This window comes from Syngnathus scovelli, chromosome 3 (assembly GCF_024217435.2).
Source record: "Syngnathus scovelli strain Florida chromosome 3, RoL_Ssco_1.2, whole genome shotgun sequence".
Lineage (NCBI taxonomy): Eukaryota > Metazoa > Chordata > Actinopteri > Syngnathiformes > Syngnathidae > Syngnathus > Syngnathus scovelli.
Genome location: NC_090849.1, coordinates 16,347,274 through 16,371,124, shown reverse-complemented (window position 1 = coordinate 16,371,124; position 23,851 = coordinate 16,347,274). Strand labels below are relative to the sequence as shown.

General features: G+C 42.6%; 1 protein-coding gene across 1 annotated transcript; it reads left to right on the top strand.

Annotated features, from left to right (window-relative positions):
- Positions 1 to 405: 405 nt before the first annotated feature.
- Positions 406 to 23,606, top strand: LOC125994678 (dynein axonemal heavy chain 10-like). Its single transcript, XM_049764087.2, has 73 exons — positions 406 to 846; positions 953 to 1,154; positions 1,324 to 1,712; positions 1,838 to 2,028; positions 2,104 to 2,302; positions 2,398 to 2,592; positions 2,688 to 2,858; positions 3,785 to 3,954; positions 4,029 to 4,180; positions 4,261 to 4,425; positions 4,499 to 4,706; positions 4,839 to 4,995; positions 5,087 to 5,563; positions 5,654 to 5,812; positions 5,899 to 6,015; positions 6,099 to 6,201; positions 6,284 to 6,462; positions 6,551 to 6,762; positions 6,935 to 7,091; positions 7,167 to 7,397; positions 7,469 to 7,591; positions 7,667 to 7,900; positions 7,985 to 8,208; positions 8,288 to 8,557; positions 8,636 to 8,819; positions 8,883 to 9,017; positions 9,100 to 9,252; positions 9,320 to 9,508; positions 9,601 to 9,747; positions 9,908 to 10,099; positions 10,201 to 10,319; positions 10,407 to 10,565; positions 10,644 to 10,779; positions 10,851 to 10,973; positions 11,052 to 11,183; positions 11,280 to 11,496; positions 11,693 to 11,806; positions 12,157 to 12,302; positions 12,379 to 12,531; positions 12,599 to 12,859; positions 12,928 to 13,100; positions 13,214 to 13,307; positions 13,429 to 13,596; positions 13,663 to 13,851; positions 13,939 to 14,110; positions 14,187 to 14,390; positions 14,461 to 14,541; positions 14,776 to 14,973; positions 15,044 to 15,205; positions 15,310 to 15,484; positions 15,597 to 15,778; positions 15,897 to 16,033; positions 16,101 to 16,318; positions 16,404 to 16,625; positions 16,702 to 16,849; positions 16,969 to 17,248; positions 17,324 to 17,553; positions 17,626 to 17,899; positions 17,978 to 18,082; positions 18,159 to 18,313; positions 18,394 to 18,548; positions 18,632 to 18,812; positions 19,445 to 19,645; positions 19,736 to 19,945; positions 20,022 to 20,117; positions 20,185 to 20,356; positions 20,444 to 20,575; positions 20,662 to 20,873; positions 20,952 to 21,119; positions 21,193 to 21,373; positions 22,008 to 22,153; positions 22,228 to 22,389; positions 22,494 to 23,606. Exons 1-72 carry the CDS (start codon positions 628 to 630, stop codon positions 22,372 to 22,374), a joined length of 13,032 nt encoding a protein of 4,343 aa, XP_049620044.1. The 5' UTR covers positions 406 to 627; the 3' UTR covers positions 22,375 to 22,389; positions 22,494 to 23,606.
- Positions 23,607 to 23,851: the final 245 nt, after the last annotated feature.

The window sequence follows — 23,851 nt, the reverse complement described above, 5'->3', positions numbered from 1 at the left end:
CTTTTATTCAACATACCTGCAAGACAACCTAGCTGGGGCAGACTAGTACCAATAAGTCTAATCAGTAGTTTTAGCATTTACAAAGGAAATTTTGTGTCTGTAGGAGGATGAACAGGTACAGATTATTTTTTTAATTGAATTATTATTATCAACACCTTATAAGGTGTTGCTAAACTATCATTTATTTCACTATACAAAAATAACGGCACTCGATTGATTGATTGATCTTTTTCTCTCATGTTTAATATTTACTTAATTGATTGATCTTTTCCCCCTCTTGTTTAAAGTTTACTTTTATTGTGTAGTTTGTGTTAAAATACGGTTAATTGGAATGAGAGTGTCAGATAGGGACCTTTTTGCGTCACTTTCTACGCACTTTAGCGTCATCTTACGTCGGCGTGCTACGCAATGGTATCATACATATTTTTGATTCGTGTGTTGACATCTAACCACAGATTTCCCCGTGGACAAAATTTTAAGTCGATTTTTCCTTAACTTTATTTTTGAATAACAATGTTTCCAGTAAAGTGCCTTGTCGTGCAATCTAGAATCCAAGATGACATCATTTTAAATTGATAGCGGAATTAAGCGGAGGTTTAATACAGCACACCGGGGAAAGTGGTTAAAATGGAAGAGGAGCAACAAGAAGACAACAGTTCGGCCCCTAAGGAGGATCCAGACGAGTCGGACTCCCAAATCGTCTCAGATGAAGGAGGTGAAATTCTCGATGAGTTGACAGGCGAAGCAGATGAGGAGGAAGAGGAGGAAGAGCTGTCACCTACTCCCGAGGAGCTTATCAGGAGTAACGAATACATCCTCAAGTTACTGCAGAAAAAAATGATCCATGTAGGTGAATATTCACAACCACCACCAATAAAATGACAGGAAGCACCATAGTCCTTGGTGAAGATAATAAAAGAAAACTTACGTTAGCCAATGTATCTCTTTTTAGATCTATATTCCGATGATGACCTCCCACCAGATGAAGACAACTAAAGAAGAGGCTGAAGAAACTTCTCCTGATGATAAGACCAACAGTGGTAGTGGGACAATCAAGCCAAGTGATCAAGCACCTATTCGTAATGAGTTACTTAACAGCACACAAAAGTTCTTGGGAGTGGTCAACACAACTATTCAACAGCTTAAAGCCCAAGGTTAGTTAAATCACATGTAAAAATCACTCATAGATGGCTTGTACATTTTTTTTTTTTTTTTTTTTACCAGAGGCGTCACTGATTTATCCTCTGGTACATACAGTATACAATTATTAATATGGCTGGATATTGTTGAACACAAAATGATTAAATAAACAAAATATTGCAGATGATATTGCACTGCACATCCCTGAGCTAGATCTGGAGCAAGATGTTCACCAACTCGTGATGAATTCAGAGCTGGTAGAGGAGCTGGAGCAGTGCGTGACAAGCTGGCATAGTCATCTTTCTGATATCCTTGAGGAGCTAGACCTCAAGAAACCAGAGAGTCCTCGTCCGATGGCAGAAATCATTTTTTGGCAGGAACGTTCCTCCATCCTGAGTGCTCTGACAGCAAAGCTTAATCACCCAATAGTAAAAAAGATTTTGCTGGTATTGACCAAAGCACAAGCTGATGTGGTTACCACTATGGAGGCTACAGTGGCTAAACTTGTAAAATACACTTTGGAAGCAGATGAGAATGTGGGCTTCCTCAAAACACTGGAAAGGCATTTCAAGGTGAGCAATGTGTTTGACCCTCATTTACTAGTAAAAATCATCATTTATGATAATATAGATGGCTGAACCTTTATTGATTACTGTGCAATTGTTTCAACATTTAAAGCAAATGTTTTCTTTTTTAGAATCTGGCTATAGGAGCAAGTTTTAGTGTGCTTCTAGAAACCATCCCACCTCTCATGAACAGCCTACAAGTTGTGTGGTTAATCTCCTGCCACTATAACAGGAACGATCGCATGGTCCCGTTGATGGAGCGCATTGTTTGGCAACTGTCTGAGCGAGTGGCTCAAGCCATTGATATCCATCTACTCTTTAAGTATGTGGATTCTCAAATACACTTTAATGGAAGTGTCGCCAGTTCCCTGTTGGTCTGATTCTGTGTTTTTAATAGAGATGATAGAGCTGTCGCCAAATCCAAGGTGGATAATGCCAAGGAGGTTCTGGAATTGTGGAAGTCTTCTTACTATGATGTGCGCGCTGAAATTCAACAAGGAGGCACTGGTAAACGTTGGGAGTTTGACAGGAGGAAGCTCTTTGAGAAAACCGATTACATGGCTGCCATCTGCCAGGACTTGTCCAATGTTTTGCACGTCAGTGTTCTTACTCATTCAGTCACCTGCTGCATGAGGACTTAAGCCACAAAGTAGCTTGATATTGATGTCGCTATTTGTTTTGTTTTCTGCAGAATTTGGAAGAGTTCTACAACATCTTCTGCCCAGAGTTAAAAAGTGTGACTTGGGACCCAAAACGTTTTGATGAACTGCAGGGCCAAGTCGACAACCTCATCATTCCTTTTGAGGAAGCCACTTTTGATCCTTTCAATAGTTGTAAGATTAGCAGCTGGAAAATCATCATGCAAAACTTCAGCAGTTCAGTTTACGTAAGTTCAGGATGCATTTTCACTTGATTCTGCAGACGATTTAAGGATTCAATGTATTTATGGATTGTCTTGACCTTATTTTTGTATTTGATCAGACTATTGAGAGGGAAGTCATTGCCTTCATTGACCAGTCCTTCAAGACACTGCGCTCCTCAACTGCTGCCTTTGAAATGCTTGTGAAATACAAAGACATTCGCTCGAGACCAGCCATCAATAACCATTTGATGAAAAAAACAAATGACGTTTTGTCTCAGTACTGCAAAGAGGTTTGTCTGAGATCACCCAGAAGCTTCATTTGAAAAATGGAGTCGTTTATTTTTTCTACAGTAAGTGAATGCAACTTGTCTTTGTCAGGTGGACAGTATAAATGAAATATTTGAAGAAAAGAGGGATAAGCCACAAATTAATAAGAATGAGCCTCCCACGGCAGGCAGTGTCAGGTGGACTCATTCCCTCTTTCAGCGCATAAAAGGTGGCATGCTTCCTCTCCTGACAATGCCAGATTTATTGGAATGCGAAATGGGCTTATTGGTAGGTGACTGTCAACACTGTATATGTGCAAAATTTAGCTTAAAGTGGAAGTCAACCCCAAAATGGTCTTTGTAATAATATTCTGATCAATGTTTAGTTTGTGGATTAAATGTAAATTAAACAAGTATAGTGGACCTGATTTTATCTGTCTCAGGAGGTAGCCATTTTGCTACTTGCTGTCGACTGATAATGATATCACAGTTGCCAGGTCTCAGGTCCCAACCAATCACGGCTCACCAATTTTATGAAGCTGCTTAACTTGTATATTAATCACAATATTAATCAGAATGTTGTGTTTAGTCTAGTGGGGGAACATACAATATTGTAAAAAAATGGGGTTGATTTCCTTTTTAGAAAAAGAGATGGATGTGTGTGACATTTTAAGCATTGCTTTCTCTTTTGTGAATTTTACAAGGCAAAGAACAAATACTTGGAAATGGCAAAAAAAGTAAGTGAGTATGGAGTTAAGAAGTATAAGGCATGGATGTCTGAAACTGAACGCAGCTTGCCATTATTATTGAGAAAACCTGTTTTGGTTATAATTTCGAAGGAAACCCAACGCGAGCTGGTATGCCTTGGCTATTTTACACAATTGTATTTTCTGACAAAACGGCATCCTACTGAATGTCCATGTTTTTTGTTTTGTGTTTCCAATTTGAAGGCCGTCCCAGCCAAACCTGACATCAAGGGCCAGAGGGATCGGCGATACCGTGTTAACTTTCCACCAGAGATCATGACAATAATCGCAGAGACAAAAAATTTAATTTCAATGTCCTTCTCCATGCCTGAGGTCGCTCGAAACGTGACTCTGCAGGAGTCCAACTTTATAAGGTTGTCAAAATCTGCAATGACATCCCCCCCAAAACACAAATCACTTTAACCTCCACACTTCACATTGGATTTAGGTACACTGAAGAACTGCACAAGCTCGTCAACCGCTACAACTCTACACTTGATAGTCTGAGTGATTCAAAAATCACCATGTTGTCTCATAACATAAGAAAGGTCGAAACGGTGTTATTTCCGGGATGCAAAAGGCTAAACTGGAATTCCTTAGGTATGGTGCCAACATTTTGTTATAATTTCATCTATTTGGATTCTAGATGGGATGAGACTACTTTTTCTCTTTACGTTTAGCAATTGCAGATTTCATCAACAATGGGAACCCGGAGTTCTCAAAGTTTGAGTCAGTTGTCAATCAAATACTGAACAATGAACTCGATATTGAAACCAAGCTGAAATCCATTATGATGGCAGAGATCCTCAAATGTCCAGCACCAGACAAGACAGAGCTTTTACCAAGTATGTTAAATCCAAACATGTTAGAATCAAATGTCATCCATCATGTGAATTTCATACATTTTCTGTTTTTCAGGTGTCAGAGAGTTTTATGAATGTATGGATCGAGAACGGATCAAGACAACAAATTTGATGAGAAGCAAATATGCTGACATTGGACCTGTCATCTCGAAAGTGGAACACTTGATCTTGGAAACAAACACCAGCAAGTGCAGCAGCATGGCAAATTATTATGCCCACTGGGAACGCAAGGTGCACGAGGCTCTTGTTACCATGGTGCTGAGGTAATTTCTAGTAAATTAAAACAAACAGCAGTTATTGAGCATGTTACGTTTTAGTTTCAATCATTATCTTGGGACAAGATATGCCAAGTGCCTGCTTCTTTCAACAAATATTCTGTTGATTGTCATCTTTAGGAACATCAAGGCTTTCAATTCAGTGCTGATGGGGAACGTCCCTCTGTTCCGTGTTGATGCCATCCTTTCTCCCCCCAAAATTTTGTTGCAGCCCAAGACAAATGAGATCTCCCGCACACTTATACAGTGTATCAAAGAATGTGTCGAGAGCACCAAAGTAGGAATATTATTTCCTCTTCTGTGAGCATGCTTAAGATATAAAAAGAAATAAATTCGTAATGTGATCCATCCCCATGTTTGTGTTCCAGGAATTTGTGCGTTGGATGAATGGAACATGCATGGAGTGCCCACCACAACACATAGAGGGTGATGACTTTGTGACTTTTAGCTTCTTTGAGGAAGTGTGTTATCACCCTCAAATCAACGAAAGCGCCTTAGCCGTATCCCAGAATATTCAGCAATTAATGCTTTCTGTAGATCAGTACCTCGTTCACTGGAAACAGTACCAACCCCTGTGGGAAAAGGACAACGCCACAGTCTGTGAAAAATTTGCTGATAAAAACCCAACATGTGCTATGTATGATCAGAGGCTGCAGTTCTATGCTCAAACAAATCAAAAGGTGGTACAGGAGGCTCTTTTTAAGAATATAAACATCATTCAACTAAACCTGGAGCCACTTGCTCGCACTGTTCAAGAGACTGCAGAGTCCTGGATCAGTTCACTGGGGAGTTTGCTCAACAAATCAGCTAAAGAAGAACTTTTCAACTTGAAAGAAGAATTCACGGTAATGTGTGTAATCTTAACCGACTATGACTCATTTGGCTTACTGTGTTACCTTCTTTAAATTTCATATCTTACATTTTGTGCTCATCAGCAACTCTCAGAGAAGCTTAAAGAGAGTCCTGATACTTTTGAGAGCTTGAAGAATGTCCTTGGGACGATCTCAGACATTAAAGACATGTCTTTAAATGTGAAACTGAGCATCACAGATATCGAGGAAAGATACAGAACACTAGCTATGTACAAAGTGGAGGTAATGTCGTTCAGGGTATTAAAAATCGTACATTTCATCTGTATTTTTTAAATCTTGCATATCCTGAGTTTGATTTCTACGTGTAGGTTGCAGAAGAGGAAAAGGAGCTCATGGAAAACATTAACCAGATGTGGAATGACCTGTTTACAGAATCCAAACGAGTGGATCGGAGTTTAACTAATGTCAAGGTGTCATTTAAAGAGGTAAGAACCCACGGCAATCCTAGTTTTTCATCTCAACCACTACCAAAATGTCCGTCTGTTGTGTCACTCTGCTCCACACACAGACTACCAAGGGGATGACTGAAGAGTTTCAGCGGAATTTGTCCATCTTTTTTGCAAGCTTTAACACGGATGGTCCTGGTGCTGTCGGCGAGGATTTAGATCAAGGTAATTAAAAATATTTCTGGAACTAGCCAGGTTATACAGTATTTTGTGTATTCTTTGCATTGGTCACATTTTGTCCAAACAGGCCTATCAAAAATGGAATACTATGAAACTGAGCTTGCCAAGGCTGTGGAGAGAAGGCAGGAGCTAGCTAATGCTGAGAAGCTCTTGGACCTTCCCATCACTGTGTACCCAGAGATTGTCAGCATACAAAAAGACATGAATGGCTTCAGGTTGATTTATGACATCTTCCAGGAGCAAAAGGTTCATTTTAATGGCTTTCTTAAAAAAAAAACTTTGATAGCACTCAAAAATCAGGCACACCTCTGTTGACCCTGATTTTCTTTCACAGGCGGCAAAGAACAAATGGTCTCAGACATTATGGGCGGATTTAAATATCCAGCTGCTTCAGGAGGGTGCTGAAGGATTTCTCAAAGATATGAGAAAGTTACCCAAGGATGTGCGGTCACTACCTGTGGCCTACATCCTCGAGGGCAGGATGAAGGAATTCAGAGATTCGCTTCCTCTTCTGTTGGATCTTAAGAATGAAGCCCTCAGAGAAAGGTGGGTGTGCAAGTTGCCTCTTTTGACCCCTCAACTGATAAACAAGAAGTGCCAAGAAACGGGATACTGAGAAAAAAAAGAACCAAAATCGAAACGGAACATGACATGACATTAAATGCAGAGGGATTTTAAAAACATTGAATTTTGAAAATTGAAATACTTCCTCCAATAGACACTGGAAAGAACTGATGGATCGAACCGGCACAAGCTTTGAGATGAACCCTTCCACCTTCACGCTAGAAAACATGTTTGCAATGGAGCTTCATAAATACGCCGCTGTCATAGGTGACATTGTTGGTTCAGCTTCCAAAGAGCTTGGTATTGAAAAGGTAAGCCCTTCTCGCAATAGAGGACGGAAATTATAGTAAGACTTAAATGGATGATGAATATTATTTGTGTTGCAGGGTGTGAGGGAGGTGGTAGAAACTTGGGGAACCATGCTATTCACTATACAGTCCTACAGTAAAGGTACCCAGCAGTGTGCTGTGTTGGGTCCAGTGGAAGAGATTATGTTGATCGTGGACAACGATGCCATGAATTTGCAGAGCATGGCCGGGAGTCGATTTGTTGGACCTTTCTTAAGCACCATACAACAGTGGGAGAAGGACCTGTCCCTTATCAGTGAGACCATAGAGGTCAGACACTCAATCGCCCAATTTTTTTTTTTAGATGAATTTCAAAGGTTAATCACAAATATTTGCCACAGGTTTGGTTGCAAGTACAACGGAAATGGATGTACTTGGAGAGCATCTTCATTGGTGGAGATATTTCTTCACAGTTACCAGAGGAAGCCAAAAAATTTGATATCATTAACAAAAAGTTTAAAGAAGTGAGTATTGTGTTGCCCAAACATCGATAAAATGATTGAAATGTAAAGAATGTACAATTCATTTTTTGTGTCTAGATAATGGATGATGCACAGACCAACCCAAACATTAAGCGTTGCTGCGTGATTCCTAACCGGCTAATGGATCTACAGACTCTCAGTGAGAACCTGGAGAGGTGTCAGAAGAGTCTCAACGACTACTTGGATTCTAAACGGGACGCATTCCCTCGCTTCTTCTTCATCTCTGATGATGAACTGCTCAGCATTTTGGGGAGCAGTCACCATGAATGTGTGCAGGAACATATGATCAAGGTAACAGTGGACAGATATTGTCCTTCAAAATAGCTGGTACAGAATGTAAAATGTTCCGACCTTTCCTCTCCCTTCTTCCGCAAGATGTATGATAACATCGCATCTCTCCGGTTTGACTCGGAAAGCAGTGGGGAAATATCAGCGGGAGCTATGGTGTCCGCCGAGGGTGAGGTGATGGACTTTCAAAAGGCCGTCCCAGTCAAAGGAAGGGTGGAGGAGTGGATGACGGGAGTTCTGTACGAGATGAGAAGAACGAATCGACTCATCACTAAGGAAGCAATCTTCCGCTACTGTGAGGACAGAGGCAGGTATGTGTCAGCGTGTTTATAGTAACCCCGACTGCAAGTAAAACCTTTCCCACCCACCACGAGTCTGCTTGTCCCTCAGGGTGGACTGGATGTTGCTGTTCCAGGGCATGGTGGTGCTGGCTACAAATCAAGTGTGGTGGACGTGGGAGGTGGAAGATGTTTTTAAAAACTTGAAAAAGGGAGACAAATACGCTCTGAAGAACTATGCGACAAAAATGCACCAGCAGATTGATGAGCTGGTGACACGTTCCACACAGCCTTTGAAGAAAAATGACAGAAAGAAGATCAACACCGTCCTTATTATCGATGTCCACGCAAGAGACATTGTAGACAGCTTTGTCTTGAACAGGTACAGCTCATTTTAGGCTAACAACGATCATCCACTTGCGTGTAAAGACCATCTTGAGTGTCGTGGTCTTCTCTGCAGTATTACAAATGCTAAGGAGTTTGAGTGGGAAAGCCAATTGAGATTCTACTGGGTCCAGGAAGAGGACAATCTTCTCGTGCGTCAGTGCAGTGCCACTTTCAGCTACGGCTACGAATACATGGGGTTGAATGGTCGGTTGGTTATTACTCCTCTGACAGACCGGATCTACCTCACCATCACACAGGTTTGGGAAGACTTAACACACATTAAAGCACACAGTTGTTGACTTGTTGACGTTTGTATGAAGGCTCTCTCCATGTTCCTGGGTGGAGCTCCTGCCGGACCAGCTGGCACCGGAAAGACAGAGTCCACCAAAGATCTTGCCAAAGCTTTGGGCCTGCTCTGTGTGGTTACCAACTGTGGTGAAGGCATGGACTACATGGTAGCCAATCAGAAGCAGCGACTGCATTGCCTTCACAGATCACTTTGACATTTGTGTGCGAACCATTCCCTTCCTTGTGCAGGCTGTGGGGAAGATCCTCTCCGGCCTGGCTCAATGTGGAGCTTGGGGCTGCTTTGATGAATTCAACCGTATCGATGCCTCAGTCCTTTCAGTTATCTCTTCCCAAATCCAAACCATCCGCAATGCTCTCATTTTGCATCTTAAAATATTCAATGTAAGTCTTTGAAATGCTATATATTGTGTCGTTCAACTAACCACTACCATATCCTTTTGGAAATCAGTTTGAAGGTCACGAGATTACCCTGGATAGCCGAATCGGGATCTTCATCACCATGAACCCAGGCTATGCGGGGCGCACAGAGCTGCCTGAATCAGTCAAAGCGCTCTTCAGGCCTGTGGTGGTGATCGTGCCCGACTTGCAACAGATTTGTGAGATCATGCTGTTTTCTGAGGGATTCCTGATGGCCAAGGCGAGCATTTGAGCCGCAATTGATATTTGCATTCAGACAACACTCCAAAACGTTGACTCCTGAAAACATCTCTCCACTGTGGTTCCATCCAGGTCCTTGCAAAGAAGATGACGGTGCTGTACAAGTTGGCTCGTGAGCAGCTGTCCAAGCAGTCTCATTATGACTTTGGCCTGCGAGCTTTGAAATCTGTCCTTGTCATGGCAGGAGAACTGAAGAGAGGCTCTCCAGAAATCACTGAGGTACAATCATCATCGTATTATGACAAATTTAATTCCTGCATGGCAACTACCTCCAGAGGATTTAATTTAATGCTGTTTTCCTTCAAGCCATTGTTTTGTTTAGTTTTTTCACATTTTTTGCAGTGACACCTTTTTAAGAGGTTCCCTCCTTTCTCTGCAGGATGTGGTATTAATGCGAGCCCTGAGGGATATGAATCTTCCAAAGTTTATATTTGAGGATGTGCCTCTGTTCCTTGGGCTGATCGCAGACCTGTTTCCAGGGCTGGAATGCCCTCGTGTTCGCTATCCCAACTTCAATGATGCTGTAGAAGGAAACCTGGAAGACAACAAATATGTCTTGTTGCCTGTCCAGGTTCGTAGTGTCTAATTATTTAAACCCCGGTTTTCCACTGTGTGCAACAATGAATTCCAGTTTGAGTCTTGGGAAACCCTTCATGGTGTCTGTGTTTTCAGGTGGATAAAGTGGTGCAAATGTACGAAACAATGATGACACGACACACAACTATGATCGTGGGCCCAACAGGGGGAGGCAAATCGGTTGTAATCAGCACATTATGTCAAGCTCAAACCAAGTCAGTGTTATTTCAGACAAACTCATTTTAAACTGCTGCCATGTATTGTACTGCCTATGTGACGCTGTCATCCGATTTCATCACCAGATTGGGATTTCACACCAAATTATACCCTCTGAACCCCAAAGCTGTGAGTGTCATTGAACTTTATGGTATTCTGGATCCAGACACTCGGGACTGGACGGATGGGGTCTTATCCAACATCTTCCGTGAGATCAACAAGCCGACCGATAAGCAAGAGAGGAGGTAAGGCCAACACTAACTCTCTTCTTCTATAAGTGTTGATATAAATTCAATTGCAATTTATCACACAATTACTCCCAGATATATTCTATTTGATGGGGATGTGGATGCTCTTTGGGTTGAGAACATGAATTCAGTAATGGACGACAACAAACTTCTCACTCTGGCTAACGGAGAACGAATTCGTTTACAAGGTCACTGTGCCATGCTGTTTGAGGTTTGTATGTCATTTACTGCAGTCACGCATGTATCATCTACATACGTGTGAATAATGTACATTGATTCCAGGTTGGAGATCTGCAGTATGCTTCCCCTGCTACCGTCTCACGCTGTGGAATGGTTTATGTGGACCCCAAAAATCTGCGCTACACCCCATATTGGCAGAAGTGGTTGACAGACAGACCCATCAAAGTAGACCACCCTCATTTTTTTGGAAATGTACTATTCACACTCGAGTCATTTCTTTACCTTTTGTGTGTATGTGTTTAGCAACAAGAAGATCTTGATAAGCTTTTTGAAAAGTACGTGCACATCTTGATTGACATGATTGTGGAAGGTATCGTGGATGGGAAACAAGGACAGAAACTGAAGACTGTTGTCCCGCAGACTGACCTAAATATGGTTTGTGTGACCTGTATTGCCTGATTTTTGCAAGGTGGCATCATTTGTGATCCAGTCAGGTGACGGCGATTCATATTGTGTCGCTGATCTGTTCAGGTATCGCAGCTGTGCATGATGCTTGATGCCCTACTTGAAACGGAGAACTTGAGTCCTGACGTATTAGAGTCTTACTACCTGGAAGCTCTGTACTGCTCTCTTGGGGCAACATTGTTGGATGACGGAAGAGAGAAATTTGATGACTTAATCAAAAGAACTGCTTGCTTAACTACTGTATGTGATGAAAAAAAAATGGCTGGACCTGGTGAGATCCCAGGTAAAAGACTCATTTCAACAGGACGATTCATATTTATTTATAATACATCAAGTTTCATTAAGAATAAGAGCTTCTTAACGTATTACCCTTCCATACAGTGTATTTAATTTGAAATATAATGAAAACATAATTGCGCTTGTCAATAGTTATTATATGACTCGTTTCCAGTATGTTCTAATACACGTCACTCCTACAGGGCAGCAGCCAACACTATATGATTTCCACTTTGATGGCACAAAGTGGGTTCCCTGGACTTCCCTGGTCACCAAATACGTCCACAACCCTGAAATGAAATTTGCTGATATTTTGGGTAAGGTTTCTCTGCGAGCTAATTGTAAAGGATAAGCAAGTATGGCAATTCCAATTTTATATAGACTTTTACTCGTTTTTTCATAAAATGTGACCACCACAGTTTTGTTCCTGCCCATTCATTTCATTCAAGTTTTTGAAGTCACTCAATCCACAGTCTGCATTTGTTTTCTCTAGCTGTTTAGCACTGGTTACTGGAACCAGTCCTCCAAAGACAAGATTTTATGGATAATATATTCTAGAAATCCTAGCAATGAAAACAAAAATCTAAACTTATTGCTTTTTTAAAAAATTGGCTTGTTGACAAAGTTTGTTTCTCTTTGACTCTCTGAAATTCCACCTTTGCCTCAGTCCCAACTGTGGACACCACAAGAACCAGCTGGATATTGGAACAGATGGTGAAAATAAAGAAGTCTGTGCTTTTGGTTGGTGACTCTGGAACTTCCAAAACTGCGACCATCAGTAACTTTCTGAAACACCTAAGTGGAGATTCAAATGTGAGTTAAATATTTCACCAGATTTGACTTCACTCACTGCGGTCTCGGTATTATTCATGTTTTTGTTTGCCACCAGATTACTTTGACCATCAACCTTTCATCCAGGACAACATCAATGGACCTCCAGAGGAACCTGGAGGCCAATGTGGAAAAAAGAACCAAAGAGATATACGGTCCTCCAATGGGCAAGAGATTGTTGGTCTATATAGATGACATGAATATGCCAAAGGTATCTACTTTGTACGATCTACTTTAACCTGACGATTTGAAGTGCCATCTTCTTTCTTCTTATTCAGGTGGATAGCTATGGCACACAGCAGCCAATTGCACTGCTGAAGCTCTTATTGGACAGAGGAGGCATCTATGATCGAGGGAAGGAACTCACCTACAAAACCCTCAAGGACCTCGGCTTCGTCGCAGCCATGGGGATCGCAGGAGGTGGGAGAAACGAGGTGGACACTCGCTTCGTTTCACTCTTCAGTGTCTTCAGCATCCCTTTCCCTGCAATGGAGTCTCTCCACCTGATCTATGCCTCCATTATTAAAGGCCACACCAAGGTGAGTCGCAACTGGTCTCAATGCACCTCATGCATGCCATGTCTCATTAATTTGGTTGGATATTTTAGAACTTTGACGATGCAGTACAGAAGGTTTGTGACAAAATCACCGTCTGCACCCTGGAACTGTACAACGGCCTCGTCAAAGACCTTCCACCGACTCCAGCAAAGTTTCACTACATCTTTAATCTGCGAGATTTATCAAGGGTGTACAATGGACTAACAGTTACTGAGCCTGAAAGGTACTATGAAAAGCAAATAAAAAGTTTTAATAGATCTTGCATTGTTGTGTGTTGTAAATTGTCTAGTTATGTGTATACTTGTGTTTACTTTGCCTTTTATTCCACTATAACAGATTTTCAACAGTCAATATGTTTGTACGGGTTTGGCGAAATGAGTGTCTGAGGATTTTCCACGATAGGCTCATTGATGAAAAAGACAAAAACATGGTACATTTGAAAGAGAATCGTTCATTTTATCCACTGTAAAAATGTCAAATACAGCATATGTATGAACAAATCTATCTAAATTGAAAAAGTACATTTATATCATTTTACCTTTTTCCAACAGGTTCAGGGCCTCATCAAGAACTTAGTTGAGGAGCATTTCAAGGCAGTCATGGAGGATGTAATGAGAGACCCAGTTCTGTTTGGAGACTACAAGACCGCCTTGAGTGAGACAGAACCAAGAATATATGAGGACATAAATGACTATGAAACTTCTAAAAATCTATTTCAGGTATGATGATGGCATCATTAGGAAACGGTCTAAAATTGAAAAGACAACCATTTTTGTATTCTGCAGGAGATTCTAGAGGAATACAATGATAGAATCTCGAGGATGAATCTGGTATTGTTTGATGACGCCCTGGATCATCTGACTCGGGTGCATCGCATCATCCGTATCGATCGAGGTCATGCTCTGCTAGTGGGTGTGGGAGGCTCGGGCAAGCAGTCCATCACCAAGCTTGCCGCCTTCGCTGCTGAATGCGAGGTTGTAAAAATATTTGATTTGTTTCAAGTAAAACTTGTCATGATGCGAGGGGATTTGAATGATGTGATAAATTTTTGAACTCCCCAGGTGTTCGAGATCACACTCAGCAGAGGCTATTGCGAGTCAACGTTTCGTGACGACTTGAAAATATTGTATCTTAAACTTGGCATTGAAAATAAGAAGACCGTGTTTCTCTTCACTGATGCTCATGTTGCTGAGGAAGGTTTTTTGGAGCTCATTAACAACATGCTTACGTCAGGTTGGACATACTTTAACTCTTAATGTTTTATATTTAACGATTTAGTTATTTGATAATATAACCTTTCTTCTGGTAGGTATTGTTCCTGCGTTGTTTCCCGATGATGAGAAAGAAGCGGTTCTCAACCAGCTCCGCGAAGAAGCCCTCATGAATGGATCCGGTCCTTCTAAAGACAGTGTGTGGCAGTATTTTGTCAATAAAAGTGCCAGCAACCTACACATCGTTTTAGGCATGTCCCCTGTCGGAGATACCCTGAGAACACGCTGCAGAAACTTTCCAGGTAAAATGAGGGCAAGAAAAGAGAATATATAGTATTATTTTACAAGTCACCTTATCTTATTCTTTTACAGGTCTGATGAACAACACTGTGATAGATTGGTTCTTTCCATGGCCTACGCAAGCTCTACTTGCTGTCGCTGAGTCTTTCCTCGGTTAGTATCGCACACGTATAAACAAGAATGAATCGACTAAAATAGAATTAAGATATAGAATAGATGGATATAGAATATGCATTAGTCTTACTATTAATGAGACTATGAGCTTGACTGTCAGACTAGGATCGTTCCAAAGTCCATAACAGTAGATGGCGTGGTAGCTGACAAATTGTTCAGCTGTCAATTCAACATGATTTTAATAGCGTTGTTGTGCTTTTGTCATTTGTACAGGTGAAAGTGAAATGATTCCTAAGGAACACGCTCCAGCTGTTATCGAGCATGTCTGCATGGTCCATACATCTGTTGGCGATTACAGCATTCTGTTCCTGCAAAAGCTTCGACGTTCTAACTATGTCACCCCGAAAAACTACTTGGACTTCATAAGCACGTATGCTAGCCTGCTGAAGGAAAAGGATCAGTATATTCTTGGTATGAGGATGGGAAATAATGGAATGGTTAAATTTGCAGTGGGAATGTGACAATCATTGATGTGTTCCAGCGCAGTGCAAACGTCTCGAAGGAGGCTTGGATAAGCTGAAGGAAGCCAGCGTGCAACTGGATGAGCTGAACATCAAACTGGCAGAGCAGAAGGTGGTTCTCGCGGAAAAGTCCACAGCCTGTGAGGCCATGCTGATAGAGATTGCCTCTAACACCACTGTGGGTCAGTGAACACCTGCAAAGCTTCAATGATGTTGTCCTGGCTGAAAAATAAAATCATAACGTACTGCTACCGTACCGCTGGTAAATGCAAACTTTCCCTTTTAGCCGAGGAGAAAAAGACACTGGCCGAAGAGAAAGCCACGGAGATTGAAGAACAAAACAAAGTGATTGCTGTCGAAAAGGCAGAAGCAGAAACATCCCTGGCTGAAGCTCTGCCGGCATTAGAAGCCGCTCGCATTGCCTTGCAAGACCTCGATAAATCTGACGTCACTGAGATCAGGTAAAGTATGGCAGGATGACTTGTCCAACGAAATCGGTCTAGTATACATCCATTTTATTGGATGAAGTTGATTGGCGTGTCCATCCTGCCGTTCGCTTGTTCCTTCATTTAGATCCTTTGCAAAGCCGCCCAAGCAGGTCCAGGTGGTGTGTGAGTGCATCCTGGTGCTGTGTAAGAAAAAGGAAATTAGCTGGCAAGCCGCCAAGGCGATGATGTCAGATCCTGGCTTTCTGCGTTCACTGATGGAGATGGACTGTGATGCAATCGGGCCCAACCAGGTCAAGACTGTCAAAGGTAGGTCAACTTACTGATCAATTAGGAGGCAATAATCAATGAAATTCATCATGGTCAAATTTGCATTGCTGTCCATGCAGTCTGCTACAGTGACTTCCTTGTGCGCTTTGCTTCATAGGCTTCTTGAAGGCCCTCGGGACCAGCCTTGAAGAAATGCAGGGAATCAGCAAAGCAGGTTCAGGAATGTACAAATTTGTGGAGGCTGTCGTCGGTTACTGCGAAGTCGCCCGAGAGATCAAACCCAAAAGGGACAAAGTAACGTAAAATCAGGTCAGCGAATTCAATTTACAGAATGAACAGTAATGTGACTCGTATTTTGCAGGTGGCGCGTCTCGAAAGAAATTTCTTTCAGAGTAAGAAAGAGTTGGAGACCATTCAAAGTGAGCTCACTGATATCCAGAGAGAATTGAAGGCTCTCGGTGACAAATATCAAACCGCTATTGCGGAGAAACAGAAACTGCAAGAGGAGGCCGAACTCATGGAGAGAAGACTGATAGCTGCCGACAAACTCATCTCGGGCTTGAGCTCTGAGAATGTGAGGTGAGATGGCCGTGGAAATGCTGAACAGCACTCCAAAAAATATGCCAATTTGTTGTTTATTCTTTTTCCTGGTTTCCGTTTTTAGGTGGACGCAAGATTTAGAGGGGTTGAAGCAGCGGCGCGTGCGTCTCCTCGGAGACTGCCTCCTCTCGGCTGGCTTCCTGAGCTACGAGGGAGCCTTCAGCTGGGACTTCAGGAATCTGATGGTGTATGAAACCTGGGTTAATGACGTCAAGGAGAGAGGCATCCCCTTGAGCGAACCTTTTAAAGTGGACAACTTACTCACGGACGAGGTAGAGATCAGCAGGTCAGAAGGAACCGACGTGCTTGCTGAGAACGACTTGCCGTTGTCTTCGTTTTGGGTCAACGTCGGGAATTTACAGGTGGGGGTCGGAGGGCTTGCCCCCGGACGAACTGTCGGTGCAGAATGGGATCCTCACGACGAGAGGCAGCCGATTCCCCATGTGCATCGACCCGCAACAGCAAGCCCTCAACTGGATTAAGAAGAAGGAGGCCAGCAATAACCTCAAGGTACAAAAAATTCCATTATTGTTTCGTGTGATGCATTGTCACTGTTCACAATTTTCAGAATAGCGCCTTTGAACAAAATTCGAGCATTCCCCCAAATGGCGACCTACTTTTGTTCACAGATCTCGTCCTTCAACGATCCAGACTTCCTGAAACATCTGGAGATGGCCATCAAATATGGATTCCCGTTCCTATTCCAAGACGTGGATGAGTACATTGACCCTGTGATTGACAATGTCCTTGAGAGGAACCTGAAAGGAGCGGAGGGCAGGCAGGTGGTCATGCTGGGTGACAAAGAGGTGGACTATGATCCCAACTTCAGACTTTACCTCAACACCAAGCTGGGAAACCCCAAATTTTCTCCATCTGTCTTTGGAAAAGCCATGGTTATCAATTATACCGGTAAGAGCGCTTGGTTTGACAACCTCCGTTGTGGTGCGCATTCTGGCCCAGGCTGAAACTTCAATTGACCTGCAGTGACCCTGAAGGGCCTGGAGGACCAGTTGCTCAGTGTCATCATGGGCTTCGAGAAGAAGGAGCTGGAAGAGCAGCGTGAGTTTCTGATCCAAGAGACGAGCGACAACAAGAAGCTGCTGAAGAACCTCGGTGACACCCTGCTCAGGGAGCTGGCCACGTCCACGGGAAACATGTTGGACAACACGGAGCTGGTCTACACCTTGGAGGAAACCAAGTCCAAATCCAGCGAGGTCAGTTTGCCCAGAGAAAGACGCATTGATAGTTAGCCGTCGTGTTTGACTTTCCGACCGTGTGATGGTCAGGTATTTGAGAAACTCAAGTTGGCTGTGACAACATCAGTGGACATCGATGTGCTCCGAAACGGCTACCGACCGGCTGCCAAGCGCGGGGCCATTTTGTTTTTCGCTTTGACGGAAATGGCTCTGGTAAATAGCATGTACCAGTATTCTCTAGCCTCGTATCTGGAAGTGTTTAACTTTTCCCTGCGTAAGTCGCCACCAAATACAGCCCTGCCAAAAAGACTGAAAAACATCAGGAACAGTTTGACCTATAACGTTTACAATTACGGCTGCACAGGTGAGGCACATCTTCCAAACATATGACTTTCTTTTCCAGTTTCACAGTATAATCGGGGATGCTTCTGTTTGTTCACAGGTCTGTTTGAGAAACACAAGCTTCTCTTCTCGTTCAACATGACCATAAAAATTGAGCAGGCGGAAGATCGAGTGCCCCAGGAGGAACTGGAATTCTTCATCAAAGGTGACCGACTTGACGAAACTCCTCGGAGGTTGTGAGCGTTTGCACTCACGGCAGACCGGCTTTGTCTTGTGCAAAGGTAATCTGTCCCTGGAAAAGACTTCGCGCCAAAAGACTTGTAACTGGCTTCCCGATTCTTCCTGGGAAGATGTCGTGAAACTTTCTGAGCTTTTTCCTGGCCAGTTTGCGTCTTTGCCGGACGATGTTTGTAGAAACTCGTCAGAGTGGCAAACGGTAAGTGGCGCTCCTTCTACCCATTTAATCGCAAGCTTTTCCCTCATCGGCCGTCCGACTGCCCTTGTGTGTCTTTGCAGTGGTATGATCTTGATGCACCGGAACAGGCTCCGATGCCAATGAAATATGGCGAGAGGCTGACGGACTTTCAGAAGCTGCTCCTGCTGCGTTGTTTCCGGGTCGACAGAGTCTACAGAGCCATCACCGACTACGTCACCATCACCATGGGCGAGAGGTCCTTCTTTTAGTTCAAGTGTATTGAATGGCATAAATCGGGCGAACGTGCCTAGAGATAATGTTTAATATCTTTTTTGCCAGATATGTTCAACCTCCGGTGATCAGTTTTGACGTTATTTATGAGCAGAGCACTCAGTTCTCCCCCATCGTCTTCATCCTGAGCCCTGGCTCTGACCCCGGAGCTGACCTCATGAAACTCGCTGACAGGACTGGCTTTGGGAACAAGTTCAAGTTCCTTGCTATGGGCCAAGGCCAGGAGAAGGTACCATTGATTATTTTTTCCTTATATTACTTGAAAAGGGCATTATCATGCTGCATATGAAATAGCTGAGCGGTAGAATGTCCATCTCACAAGTGCAAAACATGTTACGGCATCTTATGGTCGGACCTCTTTTCTTTCATCAATCCCAGACAATATTTTCCAAGACATTTGACCTCCAGCTGATCCTAATACTGTGTATTATTTCTGGAGAAACAGGTTGTTTCAAAGAACATGGGGTCAATTTTAGAGTACGTCAGAATATTCAAATAACACATCAGTACTAGAACAAACACCAAATAACAAACAACAGGAAAAACCAGGGGGAAAAGCTCAGTAGAGGGAAAAGGCTTGAACAAACATGACAAAGCAAATAAGTATCGCCAAAATAAAATAACTATCTGAACATAACCTTCAAAAGGGCAAACCAAACACAAGACATGAAGCGAAACAGACGTACCGCCATAAAGGTTCAGCATATTCTCATGAATATTCTTCATTTTCAGCAATAACTGAAATACTGAACATTATATACAGTTTTTGGTCACAGTGTCATGTCAGCAACAGCTGTCTACTATTTAAAATTTGAAAAAAAAAAAAAGAAACTTGATGTTCTTTTTTGCCCACTTCTTAAGGTTGCGCTACACCTTCTGGAACTGGCGGCGGCTCGTGGTCAGTGGTTGATGTTACAGAACTGTCACCTGCTGGTTAAATGGCTGAAAGATTTGGAGAAGTGCATCGAGAGGGTCACCAAGCCTCACCCTAACTTTCGCCTTTGGTTGACCACCAACCCTATTGATGATTTCCCCATTGGCATTCTTCAAAAGTCTCTGAAGGTGGAATGACCAGCTCTCGTTACGTTTAGCAACGGGACCGCGTGAAACATAAATGTTGCTTTCCTCCTTGAACAATGTCTTGCCCCGCAGGTTGTGACCGAGGCTCCGAACGGTCTCAAGCTCAACATGAGAGCCACCTACTCTAAAATCTCCCATCAGACGATGACGGATTGCCCGCACACGGCCTTCCGCAGCCTGGTCTACGTGCTGTCTTTCTTCCATGCCGTGGTGCAAGAGAGGCGCAAGTACGGCAAAATTGGATGGAATGTCTCCTACGACTTTAGCGAATCAGACTTCTTGGTAAGCGGTCCTAGGAACTGTCTGGACCGATCCGAACCGGCTTGCGTTACCTCGGTGTTGCAACTGTGCTCGACAGGTGTGTTTGGAGATCTTGAACACCTACCTGACCAAAGCTCACAACCAGAAAGAGAGCAATATACCCTGGGGAAGTATTAAGTATCTCGTAGGCGAGGTTAGTTTACGAGATTAGAGCACATCATACAACAGTGCTGCAGATTAGTTATGTTCACATTTCGCAGGTGATGTACGGTGGACGAGTCATTGACAGTTTTGACCGCCGGATCCTGAACGTCTACATGGATGAGTACTTTGGAGACTTCCTCTTTTATGACTTTTGCCGGTTTCACTTCTTCAAAAACACTGATGTCGACTACAAGGTTCCATCATATGGACCCAAGACAGTATATGTTGGTCAGCTACTGTTTGCATTGTTCTTGATTTCCTTACTTTTAATAGTTCAGCTGTCAACATTCATGGTTTGTCACTGGGTGGTTACAGACGAGATTGAGTCTCTACCACTGGCAAACACCCCTGAGGTGATGGGTCTTCATTCCAACGCAGAGATCGGCTACTACACACAATCAGCAAAAGACATGTGGTTGCATCTCATCGACCTGCAACCGCAGACAGGTACCATGTGGCACTTGTCGTCCCTTTTTCTCACTTGTGTTCTATGTGGCGCTTTGCCACTTCAAAACTGCTCTCCGCTGCTTCAGGCGAGTCTGGTGGAAGCATCAGCAGGGACGAGTACATCACTCAGGTGGCCCAGGACATCCAGAACAAGTTGCCTGCAGTATTTGACCTGGATGTTATCCGCAAGAAATTTGGCACTGAGATCTCTCCGACATCGGTGGTGCTGCTTCAAGAACTAGAGCGCTTCAACAAGCTGATCGTTCGCATGAAGCGGTCTCTGGCTGAGCTGCAGAGGGTGAGAGGGAGGGACACGCATGTGGCCTTTTATGTGTCTTGCAGACTTGCCTCGATTACCATTGTGCGGCCTGTGTAGGCCTTGGCCGGTGAGGTGGGCATGAGCAGTGAGCTGGATGAAGTCGCCCGGGCCCTTTTTAACGGTCAGATCCCTGCTATTTGGAAGAAGTTGGCACCTGACACACTCAAGTCGCTGGGCAACTGGATGATTCATTTCAAGAGGCGATTTGAGCAGTATAAGTCATGGGTGAGGAAAGTTGTGCATGACATCATGTGTATTTGTGCTACAGATTTATTTCCATTTTTTTTTTCATCCAAAGGTGGATTCAACAGAGCCAAAGGTCATGTGGTTATCAGGACTCCACATCCCAGAATCCTACCTGACTGCCTTAGTTCAAGCTGCATGCAGAATAAATGGTTGGCCTCTGGATCTTTCCACACTTTACACTGAGGTGACTCGCTACCGTGAGGAGGACGAAGTCATTGACAGACCTTCACAGGGTAATGGACTGAAACTCTTTGAAGAGTAGTGGTAAACAAATTATGGGCCATTTTTTGATATTTTATGATATATGCTAAAATTACTCTCAGATGTGGTCTGTGTTGTCATTATACTGTACCTTGGTTGCGTCCATTTGACTTCTGCTACTACTAAAAATAGTAATATTACTAAAAATAATATTGCATTGATTTAACAAATTGTAGAGCTTTTCTAGAATAATAAAATTGCCCAAAAAATATTTACAACTAAAATACGTAGTAACTCCCTCTAGAACGGGGTCACCGCAAGAATAGCCTGCAAGTTTGTACTAAAAATAGCTTACCAGTGACAGGTCATTGTAATTTTCTACAATGTTTTAGAAGTGATCATTTCAAAATATGAACGCTAGGAGAGATTCACAAACAGACTTTGTCGCATGACAAAGTTTTCTATCTCCTAATTATGATGAGAAATCATTTACATGCTTATTCACCACGACGAATAACAATATGAAGAAAACGCACTATTATTCAAGTCAAATTTATAGGCCAACCATCTCAAAGATGCCCACAGTTCAAATCGGTAGCCCTTCATACTAATCAGTAGCAAAGAAGTAGTTCTCACATTCAAGAAGATTGTGACCCCTTCTTGCAGGTTGTTTTGTGTCTGGTTTGTACCTGGAAGGAGCAGACTGGGACATGGAGGTTGGCTGCTTGGTGAAGAGTAAACCAAAAGTTCTGGAGGTTCAGCTGCCCATTCTCAGAGTCAACCCCATTGAGACCCGCCGCCTCAGGTTGCAGGTGTGGACCACAATACATGGGATCAGTATTGATGTTGCTCTTGGGCAATTTTTTGATTGTGTTGCATTCCACAGAAAACCTTGCGGACACCAGTGTACACGACATCGTTACGGAGGAATGCAATGGGTGTAGGTTTGGTTTTTGAGGCTGATCTGTACACCACGGAGCACCTCTCCCACTGGGTCCTTCAGGGTGTCTGTTTATCCCTCAATACTGACTGAAGACAGCCATTGGTGGTTAGTGGCCCATAGTCATTGGTTGATTATCTCTTTTAGAGTTTCTGATTTAACTGCATCAGGGCATGTTTAATTCATGATCCATTTCATTCTTTGCTCACTAGATGGCAGCTCCTCACTCAGATGCAGGAACCAGGAGGAACCTTTTCAGTGGACTACAGAATCCAGTGACAACTGCTCCTATATTGGTGTACAGTTTTACTTTTCATTGATTTCAGTTTTACTGAAACCAAATGAAGCTTCCTTAATCCAAGCCTTTCATTTATGTTGCACTCAATTGCCATTTTGGCTATTAATGATTGAAACATTTAATCTAGTTGAAAAGATGCTCATTTGCTCCATACTGATTTTAATTATCTAAATATTTTTTCTTATACCTTTGTTTGCATGATTACATTATACAGACATCAGTTGGAATATTTTTGGGGGTAAGGATTTGAACATTGAGCATATTCGAATGTCCATCTGAAAACAAAGGAAAATAATGTGAATCCAGTTTCTAAAAGAAGTCAGCACCAATCATTTATCTTTATTGGTAACCAATAAAGAGAATAAGCAGGACCGCATCAGCATGTATGAGAAGTAAAGTTGCATATATGGCACATTCGCATCTTAGGTCGTGGTCCTGAGTTTCAGCACCATGTGTTTAATTTGGATCAGGAGCACAGCTCTGTGGTTCGTGGCTGCTTGATTTGTAACTCGACATGTCCCATATGTATGGGCAGGCGGCTGCTTCCCTCCTACCTTTCTGTCCGTCTGTCTGCCTGTCTACATGGGCACTGATGATTCTACCAGACTGACACTAAATATACAGGCCGTGATGGTGCTGAATGAGCATAATTGAACTACCACTCTTAAAACCATTTAGTGTTTGAATGGTGACGGCCATCGAATTAGGCACACCTGCACAAGCAAATGAGAAAGTGCTGTATTAGTCATTAAAAGTTAACATGATTATACTGCATTACCTGGTACACAAATTCTACCGCAGACCAGAATTTGGGACCCACATAATTCATTTCAATACACATAATGTGTGTTTGCTTGTGTATCTATGCAAAGGATATAAAGTGACAGGCAGAACAATTAAATGTTTTCCCACTTGAATGTATAATTAATGTGTGTGCATCATTTTTGGTGACATTTTTTGTTTGTCGTGAAGCCCTGTTTTTTTTCTCTTTTTTTTAAAGATTAAATATATGGTTTGGCTTAATAAAGGTTGGGAAATAATGCCTTAAATTATATTTAGAAACATGGAGTACAGACTACCTACTGCATCCACAATATTTGACGATCAGGCCAATCTTACGTGAGCATTGTCTTAGTAAATGCATTTCATTAATTATTATTATTATTATTATTATTATTATTATTATTATTATTATTATTATTATTATTATTATTATATTGGATCTCATTAAGAGTAGCTCATGAGTGGCCAATGAGTTTCAACTGCTCTTGA

Coding starts and splice junctions, on each gene's coding strand:
- LOC125994678 (XM_049764087.2), top strand. CDS start 628: ATGGAAGAGGAGCAACAAGAAGACAACAGTTCGGCCCCTAAGGAGGAT. Junction 16,626..16,701: donor GACGAGGTAGAGATCAGCAG/GTCAGAAGGAAC, acceptor GGGAATTTACAG/GTGGGGGTCGGAGGGCTTGC. Junction 19,646..19,735: donor TTCTTCAAAAGTCTCTGAAG/GTGGAATGACCA, acceptor CTTGCCCCGCAG/GTTGTGACCGAGGCTCCGAA.